This window comes from Ambystoma mexicanum, chromosome 13 (genome assembly GCF_040938575.1).
Source record: "Ambystoma mexicanum isolate Mex_15411 chromosome 13, UKY_AmexF1_1, whole genome shotgun sequence".
Classification (NCBI taxonomy): Eukaryota; Metazoa; Chordata; class Amphibia; order Caudata; family Ambystomatidae; genus Ambystoma; species Ambystoma mexicanum.
This window is the reverse complement of record NC_090938.1, coordinates 26,661,328-26,688,006: the sequence shown is the minus strand read 5'-3', so window position 1 is coordinate 26,688,006 and position 26,679 is coordinate 26,661,328. Positions and strand designations below refer to the sequence as shown.

Sequence of the window (26,679 nt, the reverse complement as noted above, 5' to 3'; positions counted from 1 at the left end):
CATGCCAGTTCATGTCATGATGTCTCTAATGAGTACAGGATGTGATATCCCTCATTATTCCATGAATGTAAGCACGGCCTGTATCAAGAGCGGGGGGCTCTAAATTGATTAAGCTCTGATCGTTTAGGCAGAACAGTTGCTCAGCAACATGGTGCTGGGTATTAGGGTCCATCACTAGTTGCTGTAATATTGGATCAATAGCCTGCCATTTTAGAGTGGGATGGTGGCTCCCAATGGTTTGTCATGGGCTGTGTGTCACTTAATATAATGCCTCATATTTTTTGGTCACATATTCATTTAAATTCTTCCAATATTGTCTGGTACACCATGGGCGCAGTGTGTAGTCTCAGCATGAGACATAACCAGAGATGTATCCAGTACTGTAAAAGGAGCCCAGTCTTTTCTGGTAGATTGTTTCTTTTCATAAGGGCAAGGTCGTGCCACTGGATCTCCTCGTTGTGGCCATTCCTAACTGTGTCCAGGTGAAATATCCACAACCGCTCTCGTTTAAGTAGCATTTCGCGGGCATGGTTGTGCCACTGGATCTCCTCATTGAGGCCATTCCTAACTGTGTCCAGGTGAAATATCCACAACCGCTCTCGTTTAAGTAGCATTTCGCGGGCAAGGTCGTGCCACTGGATCTCCTCGTTGAGGCCATTCCTAACTGTGTCCAGGTGAAATATCCACAACCGCTCTCGTTTTAGTAGCATTTCACGGGCATGTTCGTGCCACTGGATCTCCTTGTTGAGGCCATTCCTAACTGTGTCCAGGTGAATTATCCACAACCGCTCTCGTTTTAGTAGCATTTCGCCATAGTTTCCTCCTCTTCGTGGATTTCTCACCTTTTCAAGAATGGTCCATTTGAAATAATCCTGTGTGTGACCATATGTTTGAAAATGGTCAACCAGGGGTGCTGAGAGTTTTTTGTTCGTATGCAAGACTTGTGTTCAATTAATCTTTTCTTTACTTCTCTCACTGTCATGCCCACATACCGTAGTTCACAGGGACAGGTGTTAATGGATATGACCCCTTTGGTCTTGCAATTGGTTAAGTGCATCTGTTCCCAAGGAGTTCGCCACCCTATTTCAATGCTTCTGCTCCTGGTGGTTTGGGCACACACGGTGCATCCTCCACATGGAGTGTGGCTAATCGGTTTGGTTATTCCCCAGATCGTGGGGTCCCTTGATGTCAAGTCATTTTCTTTGAGCGTGTGTACTAGGCAGTCTCTTATGTTCCTTTGCCTCTTTATAGCAAAGGAAGGCATGGGTAGAGAACTAGAGCCTTTGTTAAGAATAGGCCAAAGTCTTTTGATTTCTCTCTTCAAGGAATTGAACACTGGTGAGTATCTCATCACAGCTGTGATTTTCTCTCTTTCGGTAGCCTTCGTGTGTTGTTGTAGTAGTGCGATTTCCCTTGGTTTGTTCCTGGCTCGCTTGAATTTGTCATTGATGATTTTCTTGGGGTAACCTCTATTCTTTAGTTGTTTTTTTAAAGCTCCTGCTTGCATGTTGTAATCATCAGCCAATGTACATGTTCTTCGATGCCTCAGGAACTGTCCAAAGGGTAGATTGTCCCTCAGTGCTTTAGGATGGTTGCTGTTATACTGTAATAATGAGTCCTATCAGTATCTTTTTTGTATACTTTTGAGATCAGTCTTCCTTCCTGGACCAATATATGAACATCCAAGAAGTGAGTTTCCATTCTGCTGGAGTCCATAGTGACTTTTATATGGATGTTGCAGGTGTATAGCCAAAGGTGGAAAGCTGTTAGTTCTACACCTGTGCCTTGAAAGATTAAAAGCACATGTATCTCTTCCAAATATTGATGTGGGCCAAGAAAGGATTAGTTCTTGCATAGATGTGCTCAATTTCAAAATATTCAACGTACAAATTAGCCAGGCTAGGGGCAAAAGTTGCCCCCATGCCCGTGCCGGATATCAGTAAAAACTGTAAAAGTATATCCTCCAGGATGCCATGAAAACAATTATATTAGTGAAATACCCAATATGCATGAATTGACACCACACTCGGCACTCCGGCTAAGCATCCTGCCAGCCAGCCGCTTTCCACACCACATCCAGATGTGCATCAATGGTTAGCCCTGCAAATTAAATAAATAAAATAAAAAGATGCAGTCCTCCAGTGTTTAATGGGGACTGGCTCAGACAACCACCATAACCATAGGGTTACGACTAACAAACAACCGTTCCTTAAACCCCTAGGAGACCCACGACCAATACAGGAATCCCTTGGATCTCGAGCAACGACGGGAGACTGGGATAGCCAAAGACTACCCAGACACCACCTATTTGTCTGGGTTGAAGGTAATACTCAACCATGGTTGGGATTCAACTGATTTGTTGAAATACAGAGCACTGGGGTGATGTAGGGGTGCCATGGGGCATCAGATTGAGTCCCTCTCTTTGCAACAGCAATAGTAATGGTCTTTACCATACCAACCTAAGCAATGCAGATCAATGCTAATATGCACATAACAAAGCAATTATTTACCTACCGGACCTAGTCCAAAACTAGTCTTTAATACTTTTTCCTAGGTAGATGTGGTGATTCACCTCCATATCCATAGGGAATGCTGACCTGATCTAGACTGAACAAAACAACTTGGTCCTGAAGAAGATGACACACCTTGGGAAGTCATCGAAACAGGTCAACCATCTGGATGCACGATATCCCCAAGAATACGTGGGATACGGGATAGAAGTGATGTCATCGTAATGGAGAACAGCTTTTCTCCAACCCTTCACTAATTGACAAAACTGTTCAAGAAATCCGAAACCATTAGTGGTGCACAGAAGCAACGTGAATAGTTAACCCTTCACTTTCTGGTTTTTATAGCATTTCCTTCTATACTAGGCTTACGTTTAATAAAAGGTTTTTTTATGGTTTCCCCAAACCAAGCAATTGGTCTACAATTTAGTGCTAACACACTTCTTTGAAGGTCAATTAAACTGTATAGTGCCTCGGCGCCCGTGTTGAAATAGCTCCTCTTAGAAATGTTGCTCTGTTGATTGAGACGTTGCTCTTATTTTTATTAAGAATCACAAACAGTGAAAAACATTTTAGACTCAGGGACCGCTCTCTTTTCTCTTTCCCTTTTAGATAGGTCTCGCGTCACCTCTCTCCTAGGGACGAACACCCCAGACAGGGAAAGGGTGTGCTTCTATTAGGGACTGGTAGGTAACACATTTAAAGTAGAAGAGCAATAGGCTCCACGTATATACAGCTAGCTCCTTAAAGTGTTCGTATTTGTGTGACAACCAGTGACTTTAACTAACACTTAAGGTTGAATGTTGGACTGTCAGTCAGTTTCCCTGTTTGTTTTTCTGTCTTCACATAATGGAAAAGGCAATTGGCAGTTGGCAAATGTCTTTCTAATACTTACACACAGACCACAATTACTGACTTTGAAAAGGTAATCCGAGCGAGCAACAGGTATAAATCAAGTGGCTACAGGCACACTTGGTTAAGACATTTTTGTTATGCCAGGAGTGCTCTTACAGCTGCATTAACTCTCAGGAAACTACTTAAAAATACCATTGGCGGGCCAACGTTTGATGTTACTGCTTGACAGATCTAGTTCAAACAGATCCCAGGATAATGTTTTGTGGGTGGGGATGAGCAGGCATAGGGTGGGAATAGTCACAAAGTTTAACGTGACCCACACTAAAATAATTTTAAGCCAGTACGCAATGTATTTATTTAATTACAGTTTCCCATGATGCACTGGGAGCCACCATGAAGTAGTAATGCCTGTGTTCTCCTGTCACTACTTCACTTGCAGGGACCTTGATTTCATCAACGTTCTGGCCTACGACTTGCACGGTTTCTGGCAAGACAGGACCGGTCACGGCAGCCCTCTGTATGGCGATCGGGCGGAGACAGAGTCCATGCCGTATAACAGCGTGGTGAGTACCCTGTGCAGATCTGTCACTCAGCCACCTCCATACCCTGTGAGGAGAGGGGATTAAGAGGCACCGCTACACAACATTGCTGGTATGTTTGCCTTGTATCAGTGGGGACCATGCTTCCTTCTTTCCAGAATGCACTCCTCCTGACGGGTCCCTTCTTCATGGGTCTCCCTCGTGACCACACTGCCCAAGAAAGTCATCATGACTGGGCAAAGGATTGCACAGCATAGAAACCCATCTCCCGTGCGGCCCGAGGGAGCCACAGGTCACACGCTTGTGCTTTATCTGACTCTAGTTTAGCAGCGCCTCTTAGTCCAGAGTCCTGGCCTTATTCCACAGCATGTCAGCTCAGCTCCCTAACATTTAAAGCAAGTGTCGTGCAGTTGTGCTGTAGTGTGAGTTTAGGCATAATTACTAGTCAGGTGACCTTTGCTTTACGGAAAAAGTTAATTTTGACAAAGTGAATGTTCCTAAATATTGCTATTCACAACATTTGTAAATGTGACCTCTTTCTGCAAGTAACCTTAACACGTTCTTTTTCTTCACTGGAGATAAGTACTTTCTATAATGTTCTAGCAGTGATGCTATACTTAGGCTCTGTTGCTTCCTGACGCTGGTTCCTCACTCAATAAATGCCCTGATGATAGTAATAATAGTAATAATAGTAATAATAATAATAGTGACACTATAGTTAAGGGGGGTAATTCATAGAATTTGGCGCACATGTGGCGTACGCGGCTGGCGCACACAGTGCGCGTGCGGCAGTCTGCGTCAGCCGCATGCGCCAAAACCCATTTCAGCGCACAGCGTATTCATGGATTTGAACATCCATAACCAGCCGTGGCGCAGAGCGGCGGAGTGACCCTGCATCAGCGCCAGTTACGCCCCCAACCCCGCCCCATGCGCCAAAAATATCACACAAATCCCCTACATGGCGCAAAGGCCAGTGGACCAGCATACAGCCCCCCAACCATGAAAATGCATGGAAAACTCCCTGCGCACCCCTCGGAATACGAGTACCCCACTCGCGCTAGTGAAAACGCATGTAAAAGTCCACGCACCCCTCAGAATACGTGTACCCCATTTGCGCTAGCAAAAACGTGTGTAAAAGTCCACACGCACCCCTCGGAATACGCGTACCCCACTCGCGCTAGTAGAAACATGTGTAAAAGACCACATGCACCCCCGGAATATGCTTAACCCACCCGTGCTTGCAAAAACGTGTGTAAAAGTCCACATGCACCCACGGAATACACGTATCCCGCTCGCGCTAGCTTGAAAATGAAAGTATATACAAGTCTTCAACTATCTACAATCCAAGTCCAAAGGGTCCAAAATCCCCAAAACAAATGAAACCTACAAAAAACTCCTATTAATAAAAAACTATTTACATGAAGTGGAGCAAAGTCCATTAACTCCAAAATAAAAGAAAAAACAAAGGAAACCTAACACTAATGAACTATGTACAATGGTGGCCGGCAAGTCCAATGGCTCACTTGTTGAACTCCATGTCGATGTCCCGGAGGCGGGCCTCTTCCCTGGTCTTGAGGTCTCGCAGGGATGCAGTCATGGCATCCTCCAACTCTCTGCCAGTTGCCTCGAGGCACTCAGCCCACCTCAGTGCCCTGCGCATGGAGTTCTCCGCCCTGACCATAGTGAGCCGTGCCTCCTCCGCCCGCTGCCGCTCCACATCTATCCTCTGGCCCAACCGCTGCCACATGGAAGACACGCCAAGTCCAGGGTCCACCTGCCCTCTGGCCGATTCCTGCCCCTGTAATGTTGAAGGCCCCGAGCCATCATGGCTCCCACCCCGAGCCTGCTGCTGCCATGCATTTGCCCTGCTGGTCGATGCCTGCATGTCCTCCTCTTGCTGGGTCCAGTTTTGGGGTGGCCACCCCTGCTGGACATCCCACTCCCGATTGTGGCAGGGATGTGTCCTCCAACAGCCTGGCCATTGGGTCAGGGGCAGCTCCACAGGGTGCCCAGGTGATACTTGGGCAGGAAGATGGCACGGAGGGCGACTGGCGCATAGGGGGTTCAGTTGAGGGGGTCGCTAGAAGATCCGGCACACGGAGGAACCCATCCTGGGTGACCTGTCCTAGTAGGCCGACGCGGTCAATGAGGTATTCAAAATGACGTGCATTGTCCTCACGAGAACTCTGCACGTCATCCCGAATACCACGTTGACACAACGCCTCCCCAGCTAGGACAGGCTAAACCCGGTCCCGGATTGCCACGTCTGCAGGGAGAGGAGGCCAGTTTTTGTTTGCGCATCCCCTCCCTGAAAACGGGTCTGGACAAAGGCATCCCTGCTGGTGCGAGATGATGCAGTCACAGGATCAGGGACAGGATTACACACAGGCACCTCCGCGGCGGCCTGTGCTACCTCCTGCCCCTGCCCCTGCACTGCACCACTAGCACCAGTGGTATCCCCCTCTCTAGGCTTCATGTGTGGGCCTTCCAAAGCCTCCTCCTCAACCATACTCCCACCCAACATGGATGACTCTGTGCCATCTTCCTCCATAGGCCCCTGTGGGGGCTCAGCAGCCCCTAATGCTGCTGAGGAGTCCACCTCCAACCTCCGCCTCTTGAACCTTCTCTTGGCAGCTGCGGCCATGGAAGTGGCACCAGACTCCTCACTCCCGGAAGAGATGACAACGTGGGAGGAGAGCTGGGCCTTGCGTCTCCGGCTGGAGGTGGGATCCCTGCCGCTGTGCTCCACAGCACCGTCTCCGCCCTCTTCATCAGTTGATGCTGCAGACAGGGAGAGACAGAACACAGGCATCAGGGCACTGTACAATGGTCGGATACGCACATGACAGTTGCACATGAGTGGCAGTGTCAAACTTCACAGATGCCATCACACTCCCCAACACTCATATAATTTGAGCCCACACATATGCACAAATTTACATGAATCGTGCAGCAGGCAGCAGCATCCATACACCCACACCAGCATGAACATCCGAAGGTTGGCATGACGTCACAAGCAACATGGGGAGTGCCAACACCAGACAGACATGCATCTGTACATCTCCACTACCTGTCACAGTGCAATCATCGGCAACTATGTCACATCTGCCAATCGCATTCATACATGTCCGTGTCACATGCATCCATGTTGTCTCACTGTCGCACACGTGCAACCCACACATGCACATGTATGCCGTGCACATACATGAAGGTGTAATCAGCATCCATGTGTCACACCCCAACCATGCCATAGTACATACACAGAAATACCAACATGTGTGCATCTCCACATGCAATTGGGCATCATGCTTTGTAACACGTACACTATTGATGTGCATCACTCATAACAGGACTCACAAGCAGCATGGTCATGTCCCTGCACATACACATCCATAAATGGACCTTTTCAGACATATGTCCAAGCTGCACACTCCTTGCACACCTCAACATGAACTGCGTCCAATAAGTATGCATGGACACTCACGGCTCGACTCCGGACCGCTCTCCCCCACGAGGACCTGACGGTGAAGCGCTGTGTTAATACGTTCCAGGACCCTCATGTCATTGGTGGTAAGGTGGACCCAGCGCCTCACTGCATCCGCTGCTTTCAAGAGGCGCCAGGTGTTCCGGAGGGCGCTTGACCTGAAGTCCTCCCAGCACTTACGGACGTGTTGTATGTCGTGGGTTGCCACCCCCTCCGTGTTGATGACAACCACGATGTCCAGCCAGATCCTCTCCTGTCCATCCTTGTTGGTGCGTCTTCTTCTGTAAAGGGCATCATAATGCCCCAGGACTTGCTCCACCAGGATGCCAACCTCTCCTACTGAGAAGCTGGCAGTCCTCTGCCTCTCTGCCTGCGGGTTGCCAGTGGTGTCTGATGGTGTTTCCCCCGACATGGCAACCCCCGAGGCAGGTGTGGGTGGGCAACTGGGTCCTGGGGCTGGGCTGTGGAGCGATGGTACAGCAGTCGGGAGTCTTCTGTTCCAGCAGGGGTGGTCACAGCAACTGGACCCCTGCAGATGGTTGACGTGCAGGCACCAAATGGCAGGGCACGTGGCCGACAGGCCGGCAGGCAGCAGCAGCTGGCAGGTGGGAGTCTGCTTGGGGTTATGGGGGCAGGATAATGGCCTTCTGGGCAGGAGCATTGTCTTCCATGTGTTGTCGTGTGGCCAGCTTGATACAGAGTGATTTGGCACATGAAAAAACAGCATGTCAGCATGTAATACGAGGAAAGTCCCTTTGTGCGTAAGCGCGTATGTGACGTAATATGCACAGGCGTTTCCCTCAGCACGGGTGCATCCGCACGTGCAAGGAAATCACGTCCGTGTGTGGATGCGTGTAATTCAAGGAAAGGGCCTTAGAGCGTAAGTGATGTTACGCGTGCCTTCAGCAAAGGTTAAAGGTGAGCACGGGCCTATTGACCACTGTACGTGCTGTTCGTGGAGACCGACGCTTGTGTTTACTCTGCTGGAATGAGACGCGATTACTTCACAGCATCTGAAGTACCTCTTCTTTTGGCGGTGAGTCGCGTATGCTATTTTTCCCACTGTGGTTCCCCCTGTGCATGCATACCATTTTCAAGGTCATAGTAGCCCACGTGTTCCACGCGTACGTGTTTTTTGTGTTCCTGGGTGCTACACTGTACTGCTGCAGGTAAAATCCATGCACGTAGGCTACCAGGGTCGCGTTCACGCATTTTTTTTCTTCCAATTTCCTGAGCTTACATTTCTTTTTCTTTTTTCTTTTTTAATTTTTTAATTTTTTTCTTTTCTTTTTGGGGGTGCCTGAGCGTTGTGTGACCCGTCATTTCTCCCCAGGGGTCACAGACAGTCTTGCAGGGGAACTGGGGTACCTATTCCATCAAGTACCTGTCAAACGAGAAATTATATCGTGCCTCCTATTGTAATTAATATATGTATATTGGCCTAAGCCAAGCTGCTTATAAGTCACTTGCGAAGAAATCCGTGTCACAAGGTCCTGACCTTAAAATCAATGTAAGCCGCCATTTTAGGTCAATTCGCCATTTTAGGTTTGCTTTGTAAAGTCACCCTGTGAGTTAAAATGGTGGACAATGTCATTCCAAAATACAACATGGCCGTCTTGACCTCTACATGTAGCTAATATATAACTTGCCTGCAGGCCACTTGTTGAGGTCGTGAACTGAGACCTTGTCCTTCCTTGACCTGTGTGTAAAGGATTACTCGTGCAATGGAACTAATCCGCGAGCATATGTTGAGAACAATGTATTCAAATACTGAACTTTGAACACTTGTTTAACTACACTGTATTAATGTTTGAGAAGATTTGCATGGGAAATCCCAGAATACACAGTTGCCATGTAGGCTTGTTGATATATGTATTAAAAGCAAACCAGTTACATGTGGACATGCGAACTCGTCATGAACCCTAGATACGTAATGTATTAGAGGAATATTGACCCGAAGTAGGGTTGGACATCGTGTTCGCAAATAGTATAAAAGAGCAATGAATTCTAATGTACAGCGTCCCTCACTGAACACACTGAAACACGCTGGAGTTTGTTGTGTTGCACTGAGGGCCGATAGCTATCTGATTTTGTTCTGTTCTTTACAACTGAATTCAGTATAAAATAAAGTACTTTGTATGTTCCTTTGTAACCCGTGTTTGGTGTATTTCCTTTTGGGGTACTCAGCCTCGATATTTTGATTTGGTTTTCACAATTGGCGCCCGAATAGGGACCCTCAGGATTGATGCCGGATTGTCGAAGGTTGACGCAGGCTATCGGACCGGGATCGGACGGTGTGACAAAATAAGGGGCCCCTTCTGAACGAGACGCGACACCTCAGCAGCGCTGCACGACCCGATCCCTGGACGATTCAGCTTGTGGTCCGAGACGGCATCTTGACGAGGATCCACTTATGGAGGCGGGCAGATTTGCCGAAATCACCACACACGAGGTAAGATTAGTTAAGTAAGATTCTTTGAAATCCGATCGGACCTCCTTAGGCTTGATCAGGTGAGTCATGACCCGACTCTTAATTTAATCCTGATAATTTGATTTTGGCGTATTGTATCTGCAGACACAAATATTGACCAGGTAACACCAATAATTTGATATGCCTGGGAAATTGTCTACCTGCTTCAGGGCGTTGTTCAGCAGCGATAGACAATCTTTGGAATTTAGCCGTCCCGCACCACAGGAGGGGTCGCTGGCGTGTACAATGTACTGTAAGCATGGCATTGGAAGTATAGTGTTTAATGACATTTGGCACAGACAAACCAGACATGCCTCCGAACTTCAGTGGTCAAGCAATGGAAGTTTTGAAATCTCTCGTATTGAGTATTTAGAGTCAATTCTTTTAAAGAAAAAGGCTAGACCTGCAGCATTTGATGTTTTGCGGAATTGGAAAAAAGAAGCGTTGAAGCAACTTAAAAGTAGAGAAAAACATGCGAGCCGTCATAAGACAAACGCCGAAAAAACATTATTGTATGACCAAGATAAACATTCTGAATCGATTAGGAATATGGATAGGGCTTTCTCACTTGGAATTCAGAAAATCTATCCTTCTAAAGACCTTCATGTTTCCCACAAATTCATAGACAAATTGTTAAATGAATGAAGGCCTGGTGCCTCTGCACCAACTCCGTATGTTCCTCTTCCTGCTGCTTTGCCTCTTCCTCCTGCTATTCCTGCTCTACCTGCTGTTGTTCCCGTTGTTCCTGCTCCTCCTAATGTTCCTCTTCCTCCAGCTCCTCCACCTCTTCTTATCGCACCAGTAACAGTACCTCCATTGAATTTGCCTGCCCCCACCCTCTTCCAAGTGGTCCTGTGCCGCTTGTAGTCGACCAAGGTGCGGGGTCGAAGGTTGTCACTCGCAATACTATACCACATGAGAAGAAACGCGAGTTGATTGCATGGGCTAGGCATTGTATGGAGAGGGATGATCAAGCTAATGTTTTTGCTACACTTTATAATATGGATACATTTCCTGAGAAAAATGTTTTTATTGAAGGTTTAGGGATTCATTTATGTGTGATGTGGGGAAAATTAAATAATACAGATCTCCCGCAAGAGTTAAGGGATCTAAACACTTTAGCGTTTTCAAGAGACACTGTGGAGAAAGTAAATGAACATGTCGAGAGGTTATTTGAGTATAGAAAGGAGTTGGAAAGGTCACAGAATGAGGATGATGAGGGGGAAAGTATGTATGTACAGAAACGGTTCCTTCCTTGTTGTAAATCGATATCTGAGGAAGCACGAATTTGTACGAAGGACGCGCTTAGATGGATTTCAGATATGTCGATAACTCCAGTTGAAGTATATGACACATATAGTCAGTATACGCCAGAAATGCAGAGGAAAGTGATACAGGTAATGATAGAGTACCTACAGGATGATTGTGTAAAAAGAAAGATTAGTTGTCCCACAGACTTACTGGGTATTTATAAGAGAGCTTTTTCACTTGACACTCCTTTGACTGCTTTAGTGCTCGACTTAGCTCTGTTGCTTAGTAAGCATTCGGAGTCACCTACTTCTCAATTGCCTATGAGAGAGGTCCCTCCGACATTTGTCCCAAAGGTCGGGATTTCGGCCGATGCTGCACGGGGTATAGTTGCTGTGGACATTCCTGCACATTATGTATCACAGTTTGTCCACGTCCCGTTTTCAAGACAGGAAGTGGATACTATTAGACAATCTATTCCTGATATTAGGAAGGATCCGACAGGATTCTATAAAGAAATAGAGTCCGTCTTGCAGTCCTCAGTGTTCACCTTAGGCAATATCGATTTGTTATTTCCTGTACTCCTGCCCGTAGATTTGTGGAAAAAAGTTAGGACTATAGACAACGTGCCTGGGTTGGGAGATACATGGCCGAATATAATTAGATTCGATGGGGAAAGACCAGCTGGTGGAAGACCGCCCCAGGTGATACTGACTTTGCCTGATTGAATTATTGCAAAATTAAAAACCATAATCCCGAGAAAATAATTATTTGGGACAAATTTATGGCCTGTGTCGAGGGGAAGTCTGAGGGTGCTACCGAGTTCTTTAATCGGTTCAAACAGGTATTCTCAGATTTCAGCGGACAAGACCTAGGCACAGAGTCTGGGAAAAGGTTATTTGTGGACAAATTTGTGCGTGGATTGCTGCCTGACATCCAGTCACAGATTATGTCCTCTGAGAGTGCTTGGCAGGCGAAGTCCCAATCAGGAGTACTGCATATGGCTCAGTACTATGAGAATCATGTCAATAATGAAAAAGAGAGAGTTGAAAAACGAAAAGGTGATTTGAAAACTAAAGTACTATTACAGCAAATTGTTAGAGGCCCCAGAGGGGGTAGTTCGCAGATTAGAGGTCAGTCTGTTTTCCACAAGGAGATGTGCCCTTGGGTCCTGTGAACATTAACCAGTGTGCCTATTGTCGACAAGAGGGTAATTGGCGTGCACAATGGCCCGTCCTTCGACAGAGGTCGAATAACACATTTGGGAATATGGGTAGACGATCCAGAGGTTGTTCGGGTGTAGGGGGCCCTGGTAGAGGTCAGTTTGCACAGGATACTCAGCAACCTTTTTCACAGTATAATCAGACTTCAAGTGTGGATTCTAGGAACATATTTGATCATCCTTCTGCTGCATATTTATCTGAAGAGCTTCCTTTTGATTATATTCTGTTTCGTTAGGATTGCCCAAAGCAGGGTTTGGAACCTACACCTATTCCCTTCAATCAGAAAGGTCCCTACATTGAAATGGTGGTGGGAAATAGGAAACATCAGTTTTTGATAGATACTGGAGCACAGAAGTGTTCCATTGATCATTCACGGGTTCCAAACATTCCACTGTCAGGGCAAACTAATGTTTCTGTAGGGTTTTCTGGCACACCAGTTTTTTATCCAGTTTCTTCGCCGGTACCCATTTCTTTGGGTCCCTTTACGGACCACTGTCCATTTCTGTTGACTTCGAATTGTGGAGAAAATTTGCTGGGGTTGAATCTGTTAAAAGAATTAAATGCAGTGATTTATTGTTCTTCTGATGGAGGGCGCTTAACGATTTCACCACAGCAATATTCTGTCTCACAATTCTTGACTAGACCTTTGCCGCCAGAATTCATTGAAGTACCAGAGAGCTTATGGGCTGTTGATGACAATGATGTCTGTATTTTGAAGATTGAGCCTGTTAAGATAGTTTTGAAACATGGATTGAGCTGCCACGCATTCCCCAGTATAAGACTTCAGCTGAGGGCGAGCGAGCTTTGAAATGCATTGTTTCCGATTTTGTGCATCGCGGGGTGATTGAGGAAATTGCAGGAAGTTTGTGCAATAGTCCGATTTTACCCGTGTACAAGAAAGGCGATAATGCAATTCCATTCCGTTTCATAATTGATTTACGTGCCATTAATAAAGTCTTCGCTCCGCAATTTCCAATTGTGCCTGATGTGACGACAATATTAACCATGATTCCAGCTACAGCTACTTACTTTAGTGTTGTGGATCTAAAGAATGCTTTCTTTAGTATTCCTATACACAAAGATAGTAGATACTTGTTCGCGTTCACCTTAGGGGGACGCTCGTTCACATTTACTCGTGCACCTCAAGGGTACACAGAGAGTCCTAGCATCTATAGTAGGGCTTTGAAAGAACAGCTTGATACCCTTGAATTGCCCTCTACTTGTACATTGCTTCAATATGTTGATGACTTGCTTTTAGCTGCTGACTCTGAAAGCACCTGTAAGGAGGGCACTGTGTTATTGCTTATTCATCTAGCTAAGCATGGTCACAAAGCTTCGCTTAAAAAGTTTCAATATTGTTGCCAGGAGGTCGCCTATTTAGGCTATCTCCTGTCAAAGGAGGGAAGAAGATTGACACCTGAACGTATAAAGCACATTTCTGGCATGTCTGTCCCAAATACATGGAAGGAAGTTAGAGCCTTGCTAGGTATGGCTTCTTACTGTAGGTTGTGGATCCCAAATGTTTCACTAGTGATCAAACCGATGTTGGCTTTGCAAAGAAGGGCATTTCTTCGCCATTGCTGTGGAACGCGGAACACCAGCAATCGTTTGCTCTGCTCAAGACTGCATTATGCTCTGCACCAGTTTTGGGCACACCAAACTATGAAAATGCCTTTGTTTTGTTTGTGCATGAATGTGATGGATGTGCTTTGGCTGTATTAATGCAGGAACATGGAGGGAAGAATAGGCTGTGCGCTTACTTTTCTTCCGCCCTTGATCCTGTAGCATGCGCTTTGCCAAGATGCTTGCGAGCTGTCGCTGCGTCTGTAAAACAGAGTGAGGGAATGGTCCTACGCCATGATCTAACCCTGATGGTGCCTCACTCTGTAGATGTTCTACTGAACCGAACCCAAACGCAACACCTCACTTCTGCACGGTTGATGAGATATGAATGGATCTTGCTTGCTCCTCACATTCAAATTAAGAGGTGTTGTGTTCTTAATCCGGCTGAACTCCTACCTTTCCCGCAAGATACTAGTTGCGGTGATGAAGAGTCACATGACTGTCTGTATACTACCGAACAACAGACAAAGGGTAGAATTGATTTGAAAGACACTCCTTTAGATAATCTGCAAGGAGAGCTGTTTTGTGATGGCTCCTGCTTTAAACTTCCGGATGGTACATCCACAGCTGCTTATGCAATCACCACATTAAGCACGGTCGTGGAAAGCAAGAGAATCACGCATAACTCTGTGCAGGCCGCAAAGATTATAGCATTGACCCGAGCTTGCAAACTTTCCGAAGCGCTTGCACTAAACATATATACTGATAGTCAGTATGCCTTTGGGGTGGTTCACAACTTTGGGAGACTTTGGTCAGAGAGAGGGTTCTTAACTTCACATGGCACTAAAATCCAGCATGGCTCCCTAATAGAACAACTACTCTCAGCGCTTGCGCTCTCTACTCAGTTAGCCGTTATGAAATGTGCAGCACATCGAAAGATTACAGATGACATAGGAAAAGGGAATGCTTTCGCTGATCAGATAGCTAGACAAACTACTACCGATCCCTTTACGGAGATGTATGTTTCAAGGGAGACTGTAAATGCTTATGCAATGGATGAGGGTGTTGGGTCTGTATGGGATATCCAAGCTGATGCCACATTAGAAGAATCCAAGAAGTGGGCTGAAGGCTTGGGGAAACTTGATGATGTCGGTTGTTGGATGGACATAGTTGAAGGGAAATGGCTACTCCCTGACGCGTATGTAATAATGATGGTCATCATGGCCCATGGTCCTACGCATGTATGTGCCCAGAAAGTGACAAAATGTTAGAGAAAGTTTGGGCAAATGACATTTCGAAAATTGCCCAGTGCTATGTTCAGGGTTGCATGATTTACCTACAACACAATGTGGGAAAGGGGACAGCAACTCCAAGGGGAAGTTTTGGGCCACCCTCTGTCCCCTTTGAAGTTATCCACTTTTATTTTATTGAAATGGAGCGGTGCAACACGATGAAGTACGTGCTGGTGGTCATCTGTGCTTTTAGCAAATGGGTTGAGGCCTTCCCTGTCAAAGATGCACCAGCCATGACTACTGCGAAAACCATGTTAAAAGAGTACTTCCCACGGTTCGGGCCACCAAAAGTTATCTGGTCGGACAATGGTCCACATTTTGTTGCTGTTGTAATTCTGCAGATATGTGTGGCATTACAGATTGACAAATGGTTCCATTCGGCCAGGCATGCTCAGAGCGCCAGACTAGTAGAAAGACACAACGGTATAATCAAGAACAAGCTTGCTAAGACGTGTGCCTGCACTAAATTAAAATGGCCGGACGCTTTTCCGATCGTGTTATTATCCATGCGTACAACCCCTCAAACTAAGACTGGGTTCTCTCCATTTGAGGTGGTAATGGGGAGACCTGCCAATATTTGGAACCTTCCTAAATGCAGATCGTTAAGAGATGTTGAAAATGTATTGCTTTCAGATTATTGCAGCCAGTTGACTAAAAGCCTGTATTCGATTTATCATCAGGTGCGAGAGGCTTTACCTGTGCAATACGAGCGCCCGGGCCACAGCATACAGCCTGGAAGCTGGGTGCTCATCAAGGCATTTGAGCGCTCTTCCTGCCTTGCACCTCGCTGGCCGGGCCTGTTCCAAGTCCTGTTGGTCACAAAAACAGCGGTGCGGGTTTCTGGAAGAAAGAACTGAATCCACGCATTGCACGTCAAGAAACTTCCTCACCCTGTGCCATACGATACAGAAGAAACAGAACCCCTCGCTAACGCTGCAACCAACGATCCCAAAGCAGTACATAGCGCTGAGAGTGTGTCAGAGAATCTTTCTGAGCCTGTGAAGCTTGGGGAAACAGTCATTTTGTCTCCACTCTCTCCAAAAGTTTTGCATCCGTAAACTGCTGTTTCAAATTCGGCATCTTCACTTGCCTCTGATACGTTGCTTCCAACTGGAAGTCACGAACAATTTGTTTCCGGATCAATCAGTACCGGGAAATGCAAGGTACAATCTGCGTCCAAGAAAATAGACTTACGGCATGGTTCTGCTGTGCATCTGATAGACTTACGGCACGGTTTGGCTGTGCATTCGGAGAAGGAAAGGATCATCGAGGGCTTGTTTTTGCCCAAATTTGAGAAAAGGGATTCTCTTGGCTAGGGTTGTGGAAGGACTAAGAAGTCGCGTGGCTGGGAGGTTGCCAGCAACGAACCTTGGGGGTTTCCGTTTGAAGACTACAATGCCTGCCACCGCTACCGCTCGTATGGGACTTGTAAATGATGGGGTGACCAACCGGGACAAAGGACAATGCACCTGGGCCCCGAAAACGTATTGCTGTGTTTTTATAATGATATTTGGTTTCATAATAGTCACTGTTTTAGGATTGTGGTACCTCGAGGAAACGCACCCTTTAGAATCTTTGTTGCCTACTGAAAATGTACCTACTGTTCCTACTCCTTTTGTACATTTGCATACTCTGTCCCCTAGGGACTCTCAGCATAGACAAAGGTACCACAGTAATACTCTGCTACTTATCATGAATGCTATGCATGTCATTTTTAATAAGTCTAACTGTTGGGTCTGCTCACATTTACCGCAACACAGGGATAAGGGGCTAGGTTGGTATATTCATCCTTTACCTTTGACAACTTCTTGTTATGCTTCTCTTAGAGCACTGTTCTTTGGCCGTTGGAATGATAGCATCTCAGGGAACTTTGACAGCACTAATTTGAATAGTTTTGAGAAACGTGTTTTGACTCCCCTGGGATGCTCGCTTTTCGCAAACAGGAGTAAGATAAACGTTGCTTCTATTAGGCCTTCTGACAGACTGTCTCGTCCCTTCCAACCTTTCATTTCCTTTAAGATGGCTCTGATAGGCAATAAGGATGTCATGTCTCCTTCTTATACTGTTAATCATAGCCCCAATTCAGTTTCTTTTTGCATACAGAGGAATGGCACTCAGTCAATGGGAGATTTTCTAGGTTGTGCCAACGTTGCAAATTTGACTGGGGAAAACAGACCTTTGTATGTAGGCGAACCTGCCTACTTTGTCTGCGGTAATGTAGCATTTCCATGGTTGCCCAGGTATTGGCAAGGAGCTTGTTATTTAGGGATTGTGTTACCTGGGGTGTTTATAGCTAGTACAATAGAAGTTTCAAAGGCTTGTCCACGGCGGGACGAGAACGGTGACACTCCAGCACAAATCTTGGGAGATATAGCAAAATCAGTTGTGCCATTTTGGGGGCAGATAGCGAATTCCAAAGATATCAGAAGACTAGCGAGAGTACTGGAGAGAACCATCAACCGGACCATGGACATATTCTATAATATGACATTAGAACAGAAGGCGATAAGATTAGTAGCGCTTCAGAACCGGATGGCATTAGATGTCATTCTGGCTGAACGTGGTGGAGTGTGTAAATTAGTGGGGTCTGCTCGCTGTGTTTTCGTGCCAGATTCCTCCCCAACTATCTTCAAGGCAATACAGAATTTGCACGTCCTTAGTTCAGAAGTGCATGTTCCCGAGGAAAACTGGGATTTTAGCGCTTGGTTCTGGGACTTCTTGCGATCTTGGGGTTGGAAGGTACTTTCGGTCTTGCTGATTATTTTGGGAATTCTGTTGTTTCTTTGTTGCTGTATTCAGTGTCTACCTAGTATATGTTCGATGCTAGGGGGATGTTGCGCACAAGCGATAGGTACGATAGGACATAAAGTGTATGCCCCAGATAAAACTTCTAAAGAATATGTGTTGAAAGAAATTCTAGCGAATGACCTAATGGAAATAGATATTTCCGACAGCGATTCAGGGTGCATGGACGATGATGCATGGAATTATTTGCAAGGAGATAAGAAGTAGTTTAGCACTTGGCATAGACCAAAAGGAGGGTTTGTCAAACGAGAAATTATATTGTGCCTCCTATTGTAATGAATATATGTATATTGGCCTACGCCTAGCTGCTTATAAGTCACTTGCGAAGAAATCCGTGTCGCAAGGTCCTGACCTTAAAATCAATGTAAACTGCCATTTTAGGTCAATTTGCCATTTTAGGTTTGCTTTGTAAAGTCACCCTGTGAGTTAAAATGGTGGACGATGCCACTCCAAAATACAACACGGCCGTCTTGACCTCTACATGTAGCTAATATATAACTTGCCTGCAGACCATTTGTTGAGGTCGTGAACTGAGACCTTGTCCTTTGTTGACCTGTGTGTAAAGGATTACTCGTGCAATGGAACTAATCCGCGAGCATATGTTGAGAACAATGAATTCAAATACTGAACGTAGAACACTTGTTTAACTACATTGTATTAATGTTTGAGAAGATTTGCATGGGAAATCCCAGAATACACAGTTGCCGTGTAGGCTTGTTGATGTATGTATTAAAAGCAAACCAGTTACATCTGGATATGTGAACTCGGCATGAACCCTAGATCAGTAAAGTATTAGAGGAATATTAACCCGAAGTAGGGTTGGACATCGTGTTCGCAAATAGTATAAAAGAGCAATGAATTCTAATGTACAGTGTCTCTCACTGAACACACTGAACCACGCTGGAGTTCGTTGTGTTGCTCTGAGAGCCGACAGCTATCTGATTTTGTTCTGTTCTTTGCAACTGAATTCAGTATAAAATAAAGTACTTTGTATGTTCCTTTGTAACCCTTGTTTGGTGTATTTCCTTTTGGGGTACTCAGCCTCGATATTTTGATTTTGTTTTCACATACCCTGCCCCCTTCTAGCCAATTGCCCAAGACAATTGTTGAGTGAACCTCCCATAGCTTATTTTCCATCGGTGCCATAGTTGGGAGACCACCAAAGGCTAAGGGTGGCAAAGTTGGGTGTCCTCCCAGGGCTGGGCGTGGTCGGGTATGTGGGCGCGGAGACCAGGGAGGACAGGGAGTCCAGGGTGGCTACAGGGGGGAAGAGGCAGGGGTGCCCCTCTGGGACGGCATGCCCAGCCACATGCTGGTGCAGACATGCCGCCACCCCCTGTGGCTCCTGGTGATGCAACTGTTGCATCACAACCTGGCGCCCATATCACCCAACAGCAATTTACATCTGCTGTCATGGGCCCACCGGTGGTGGTAGCTGCGGGTGCAGCTTTGGGTACTTCCACCCAGGCTCTGGGTCAGGCAGCGCATGCTGCCTTGTGTGACGAGGACTCCAAGGACGATTTCCATCTTGTCCGGAGGTTGGGGTCATGTGTGTCCACTGTGGCTGTGACTGTGGCACAAATATCTGGGGCAGTTATGACATCTGCTGCCCCAAGCAGTCGGTGGTGGTAACTGCATGTGCAGATGCAGCCAACACTACCCTAGCAGTGACTCAGACCCAAGCCAGACCTTCTGTCCTCATACCAACACCCACTGCCTTGGTCCATTCCACCAGCGCCACAGCCCCCACTGATCAGGGCCACATTGCCCACTCAGGGTCAGTACCACTGGCCAAAAGGAGGAAGCGTGCTCCTGCACAAGAGGCTGGGACCCCTGATACGGCTCCAGCCTCCGGCACGTCAAGGAAGAAGGCTTTCTGCAGGCAGGAATTGGACTTCCTTGTGGACTATGTGTCGGAACACCAACGCGATATGCTTGTGGGCCAACAGTGCCATACAACGCATCACCAGCGTTGGGTCCACTGGCAGCATGTTTCGGAGGGTGTGACATCCATGGGATTCCAGGTGTGCACAGCTCAGGACTGCCACAAGCACTGGAATGACCTCGGATGCAGTGCTAAGCAAAAGCTTGCCTCCATTTACTCCATGTCTCCGGTGACTGGTGGTGGGCCACCACCATAGGAGGATGAACTCACTCATCATGAGGAGATCGCTTCAGAGTTCTTCCCGGAAGAACAAATCTGTGGAGTGGGAGAGAGGATGAATTATGATGCATCATCTGGTGAGTATCGATGCGTGTAACTCAATAACATGTGTGTTTGGCATGTGTGACCCGTCCAGCTACAAGTTGACTCTTTCCTATCTTCAATCTCCCTCTCCACCTGTGTTGTTCACCAGGGGTCTAACCTCTCTGCCTCAATTCACAAAGAGCACCTGGCAGCTCTTTACTACTGCTTTATCGGTTTTTTGTTTGAGTTCCGGTGCTATGCTGATGACAACTATCTCGTTTCCTGGCTGCCCTTGGCCACCTCTTGTCCCTCCCTTATTTCCGATAGCCTCATTGCCATTTACTTTTGGTGTACTACCAACGGTCTCTATCTGAATGCCAGCAAGACTGACATCCTCCTCATTGATACACCTTCACCATCCTTTGCCATCAATCTCTGGCCAGCCCCACTTGGCCCTCCTCCTGCCTCCACCTGCAAGGCCAAGAACCTCAGGGTCACCTTTGACTCAACACATTCATTTTACACACACAGTTGTGACGTATCTTGAAATGGATTAACTTCTTGCTTCTATTCCTTAAGGGTACTGTGCCTTTCCTAACATTCTCCTACATGCTCACAGTCTGCCAAGCTCTGGTTTACTCAAGGTTGGGGTACTGTGACAGTCTCTTTCAATATTCGACCTGCCTCCACACTCCACCCTCCACCACTAATCCAGTACAGGACTGCAAGACTTGTCCTTGGCCTCAAGACCTGGGATCCTAACTTTCCAGCTCTGTAATCCCTTCATTGGCTACCATTGGATGCAAGGATGATACTTCAGACCCTCTGCATTGTGCACAAGGATTTTTTGGGACTGGGTACAGAATACCTTCAACAATCCGACTACCAATTCCTCCCCTCTTGAGTCCTTTGCTCCTCTACCTCACACTCCCTCCAGGTCAGTCGTTAATTGAATAAATAAGTATAGGAGCAGATCTGTGTGTACGGCTAGGAGCTCCCATTGGAACAGTCAACTGGCCATGTTGAAACTTGAGGAGAAACAGCTCTGCTTCTGGAAGCACCTCAACACCTTCCTACTTGCTCCCGCTTTAGCCCCTCTTCTCCCCAGCTAAACAATTTCCTCTGTTGGCCCTGTGCCCCTGCACACACTCTGTCCATCGGATCAAGTACCTGCTCACCCTGCCTCCCTGCTGCACTGCCTACAGGCCTCCCATATCAATGGGTCCAGTGTGTGTACCCATACAGTCCCCCACTCTTCGTCTGCACTCATCAGATTTGCCCTATCCAAATCATCTTGCACTTGCCACTTGCTGGCTGCACTACCACTTTTTGAATGGACATTCTATCATTGGACTTCATAATCCTTCTTTGGTTTCCTCTGTTTGGCACGTTCCCCTTCTCCCCCTTCCTGGATCTTCAACCCTTTATCCCTTCTCCATGCACTTGCGTGTTCTCAATGTCACTGTGCCCAGTATGATGTTTGTTTCGAATTCCTTTTCTCCCTTGTTCCCCTCTCATTGCTTGTTTGCGCTCTGAGCCACTTGTGTACGAGTGCAATCTTGATGAGTCGTCACATCATGTCATATACATCCTTTGTCCTTGGTGAAGTGTGGCTCACTCTGAGTGTGCTGATGGCAGAGGCTCTCCATGCACATATGTGCACAATCATGTTCCATGTGCATTCCATGTATGCCCCTAGGTGTCCTTGACAACCTGCTCATTGTTGTATTTGTCCATGATGATCAAAGTGTCATCTCATTTGGTAAGTCATGTCATGCTCACTGTAGGTCTGTGTATCATCATGCACGACTTTAGGCTGTGCACATCTGTATCATGCACATGGCTCCCCCTGTTACAGGCCCACGGCCTCTTTTCAACTGGTGTTGTCTTCTACACGCATGGATGTACTATGGATGGTTCCTCAACTCTCCTCCATCAAGTCCAATTCTCATCGGCTGTAGTGACATTTGAATGACGAAATGCAATAAACGCACGTCTACACTGTCTGGCAATGCACAGTCCTGAGTGGAACATCTCATTGCCATGCAGTGCCTCCCTGCTATAGGCCAGAGAGTGGGTGTTTCACGGAAACCATGCACCTGGTGCATGCCATTTGCACATGATGGCTGCAATTGCCGTTACACTGCCATAATGTTTTGAATATTGTCATCACTACGTACGTGTTGATGTTGTAAATTGAGGGGCTACACATGCACCGCACACACCACTCCTGTGCCAAGTTAAGCCCTTCAACATACAATCATGATGGTGCTGTGTGATGTTGACCTGACATGTATGTACCCATGTCCCTCCTTTCACAGTATGGAAAGGCACTAGTGTAGATGCCTCCTATGAAACATGTACTGTGCATAGTTGATGGTAGTTAAGTGCTGCACATGAACATGCATGTTACATGTATCATGGTGTGTTAGGTTAGATTTCTAGCTGTGTCTATTTGTGTGTTCACACATACTTATGCTAGGTGCCAACTATTTGTTCCCATCTCTCATTTTGGCATTGGATATGTGCCTGCTAGAGGTGGTGTGTGATGCAGGTGATGTGCAACATGAAATACATGTGTTCCATTCACATTTTGCACACATCCTTTTTTGCTTTTGGGATACCCTTGCATTGCAATGCCACTGGATGCATGTTGGGGTTTAGTTGCCTGTGACATGGCTGTTTCATTATTTGGTTGTGAACTGTATGTGTGTGGTATGTGCTACTGACATGCGTGTCCTTGTGTCTTTTCTTTATGTTGCAGGTGATGACGCTCTGGCGGCAGAGGATGAAGATGTCATCCCAGACATGGTGGTCAGTTCACATGACCAACCAAGCACCAGTGGTGGTCGTGAGGTGGCAGCCCACGAGAACCCACAGGTGCTCCTGGCCATCATGTCCAGAGCTGACTCTGAGTCAGGCTCTGATGTATCCTCTGACCACTATGTTGAGCCGGATCTGCATCATGACGTGTCGTCGCCGGTGAGTGATCCTGTGTTGGATGATCTTCTATCTGCGACACCTGCAGAAGGGGGCCAGGCAGTGGTAGAATGTCCGCCTGTGGTGGTTACGGGTGCACGGTCACACTCGACACCAGTTGGCCATGTTCCTGGGGCATCGGGACGATGGAGGGATGCAGTCCTGCAGCCGCGGGCGGCACCAACACAGCAAGGACCACGGCTCCTTGGGCCCAGCAGGTGTGGTGTCCGGTAACGCGGTGGCTGTGTGCCACCGGGGTCAACTGAGTGTTAGCGTTCCATGATTGTCATAGGACAGCAACAGGGGGGAGAAGTTGAGATGATTGCTCAAGGTATGGAAAGTGTGGCCCATTCCATCCTCCCCTCTGTAAGGCAAATAGTGCTCCAGCAGCGGGCTACGCAGTCCACGTACTGCTCACTCAGGCTGGGCATGGTGGTGTCTGACAGGGTTTCGGGCTGAAATGGTGGTTCTGCATGAAACACTTAATGCTCAAGCAGAGGCACACCATGAGGCCCTGAGGGTGGAACAACAAGCCCTCCAATCTACTATAGCTGACCTCATGATGGATGTAGGCGGACAGAAGACAGGATGTTACAGCTTGAAAGGACCATCTCGGCTGAACTCCATGCAAGCCGGGAGTCACTCCATTTGTTATGTGAGGCCATGCAGGCAGAATTCCGTCTCACACGTCAGTCCCTGCAGGAGGAAGCACATGTGACACATGAGGTAATGCATGCTGACCTCAGTCTCATTGCCCACCAGGACCTGGCTTACAGAACCCGCATGCTTGCTGCCATTGAAGGGCAAAGGCGCGGCTAGGTGTCGTGAGTTAGTCAACAGCACCACGTCCACCTTCTGATTTCCATCCAGAGGGTGGTGATGACAACCCATCTCCCACATAGGTCGGGCCGTGCAGGCCCTGAGCCCAGTGAGTTTCTTTTAAATCTCTCAACATCTACACATGTGGGTGTTGAGGTGCACCCTGTACCTCCACCCTCCTGGGTGCCCCCTGACCCCACCGGTCATATTTGCCCATTTTTGATTATTTGTTTTTCCTGCAATTTTGTTTTTGAGCAGTTTTTTTTCTACAAATATTTTTGGTTTTTCATCCAAATTGTATGGTTTTTTGTAAGTATGTTATCTTATTTTTTTCATTTTTCATTTTATTTTTTTTCCTTTATTTTGTTCTTTTACAATGATTTCACTTTGCTTTTTATTTTTTATGATTTCTTTCTGGTTTTCTTAAATTTTATTGATTTTGTTTTTCTTTGTTTCATTACTTTTTTCATTTTTTTATTTCAATTGATTGTTTGATTTAATTTGTATTTTCCTTAGAATTCTTTTTTTTCGAATGTTATTTTGTCTATTGTGCATACATGTGCATTATTAGCATTATTATTATTATTTTTATTTTTATTTTTATTATTATTATTAATATTAATATTATTTGGTATTTATTCAACATGGACCTAGCATCAGGAAACAACAGAACTTAACTATAGTGTTACTATTATTATTATTATTTGTATTTGTATTATTATTATTATTATTATTATTATTATTATTATTATTATTATTATTATTATTATTATTGTATTTATTGAGTGTGGACCTAGCTTCAGGAAGCAAAAGAGCTTAACTATAGTGTCACTTTTATTATTATTATTATTATTATGATTATTATTATTATTATTATTATTATTAGGCTATTTATTCAGCCTGGGCCTAGCTTCATGAAGCAACGGAACTTAACTATAGTGTCACTATTATTATTATTATTATTATTATTATTATTATTATTATTATTATTTGGGTATTTATTGAGTGTGGACCTAGCATTAGGAAGCAAAAGAGCTTAACTACAGTGTCACTATCATTATTATTATTATTATTATTATTATTATTATTATTATTAGGGTATTTTTTAGCATGGGCCCAGCTTCAGGAAGCACAGGAACTTAACTATAGTGTCACTATTATTATTATTATTATTATTATTATTATTAGGGTATTTATTGAGCATGGACATAACTTCAGGACGTAACAGAGCTTAACTATAGTGTCACTATTATTATTATTATTAGGGTATTTATTGAGCGCGGCCCCAGCTTCAGGAAGCAACAGAGCTTGGGGGTAATTCATGGAATAAATGTGCGCCGAAATTACTGGCGCAAGCTGGCACGAGCGTGAAAAAACCGTCACAGGCATGCGAATCGCATGTGTGCAATTCATGGAAGGTCCTGCGTGTGTATTTTCCGGGATGTGCGGCAAATCCGCGCGTGGAGCCCACCGGCTGACACGTCACTTCCACATCCCGAATGCTGCGCGTGATGCGCACAGCGAAAGTGCACAACATCAGCGCACAAATCAAAAACGGGGCTTGAACAAGGGGCGGAACACTCGGAATGGGGAACAACGCGTGAAAATAAGGGCGTAACTGGGGAAGTACCACTGGGAAGTACACGGAACGCCCACACACACGCGAACTACACAAATTCTTGGATTCCAATAGGGAAAACCCACGCACATCAAAACACACGCACAATTACGTCCGCCACAGGAAAGCAGGCAGAATCACCCCTGCGCAGCATAAAAGTGCATGCAAACAACAAATAAGCATATACAGCTACGATGAATGTCCCGTTCCTCGCAGCAGTGATCGTGGGACACCGCAGGAGGAGGAGAATAGCCAGGTCCCGCATTTTTTTGCCCTGGACCAGCCTTGTTGGGATGCCTGATGACCAGGTCTATGGCAGGTAGAGGTTTCCACCTTGTATCATCCTAGAGCTGGTCAGGGAGTGGGAGGATGAACTCACATCACCCACCCTGTGCTCCCAAGCATTGAGCCCCTTGGAGAAGGTGCTCAATGTACTGCATTTTTTGGCCATTGGGTCATTTCAGCGGACAACTGCCATAGTCGGGGGCGTCTCACAAGCCACGCAGTCACGTTGCCTACACCAGGTGTTGGCAATCATCACTGCGCGCCTCTCAGTCCGCAGGCACATATACATGCCCAGAACACTTGCCAAAAGGCAGGCTGTGGTGCTGGAATTCTACAGGGTGGCACACTTCCCTAAAGTGCTCAGTGCCATAAATTGCACCCATGTGGCCCTACGCCCACCTAAGGCCACTGAGCACATCTATCGGAACCGCAAGCACTGGCATTCCATCAACGTGCAGGTGGTATGCGATGCCAAGGTAATCATCACCTCTGTCTATGCAAACTATCCTGGATCCACCCATGATAGTTTCATATACAGAATGTCTGCCCTGAGCCTGACCTGGAAGCTGGGAAGCATGGCAACGCATGGCTCATTGGTGAGTACAAATGCCTGTGCACATGTATACATGTCACACACAGACAAATACACAAGCCCAACTAATGACAACCATTATCACCTTACCAGGGGACAGTGTCTACCCTCTGAGCACCTACAGGTAAGATACAACGCAGCCCATATTGCAACCAGGGCCATAGTGGAGCGCACATTCGGAGTGCTCAAGTCACGCTTCCGCTCCCTTGACC

At 46.4% G+C, this 26,679-nt stretch overlaps 1 protein-coding gene across 3 annotated transcripts in view; it reads left to right on the top strand.

Moving 5' to 3' along the window:
* LOC138520768 (chitinase-3-like protein 1) overlaps nucleotides 1-26,679 on the top strand; it is a 336,680-nt gene that overhangs the window by 208,309 nt on the left and 101,692 nt on the right. For all 3 annotated transcript variants that reach the window (XM_069633058.1, XM_069633057.1, XM_069633056.1), the window contains one exon: nucleotides 3,802-3,925. In XM_069633058.1, the coding sequence (XP_069489159.1) occupies nucleotides 3,802-3,925 (124 nt within the window). The remainder of the gene's footprint in view (nucleotides 1-3,801; nucleotides 3,926-26,679) is intronic.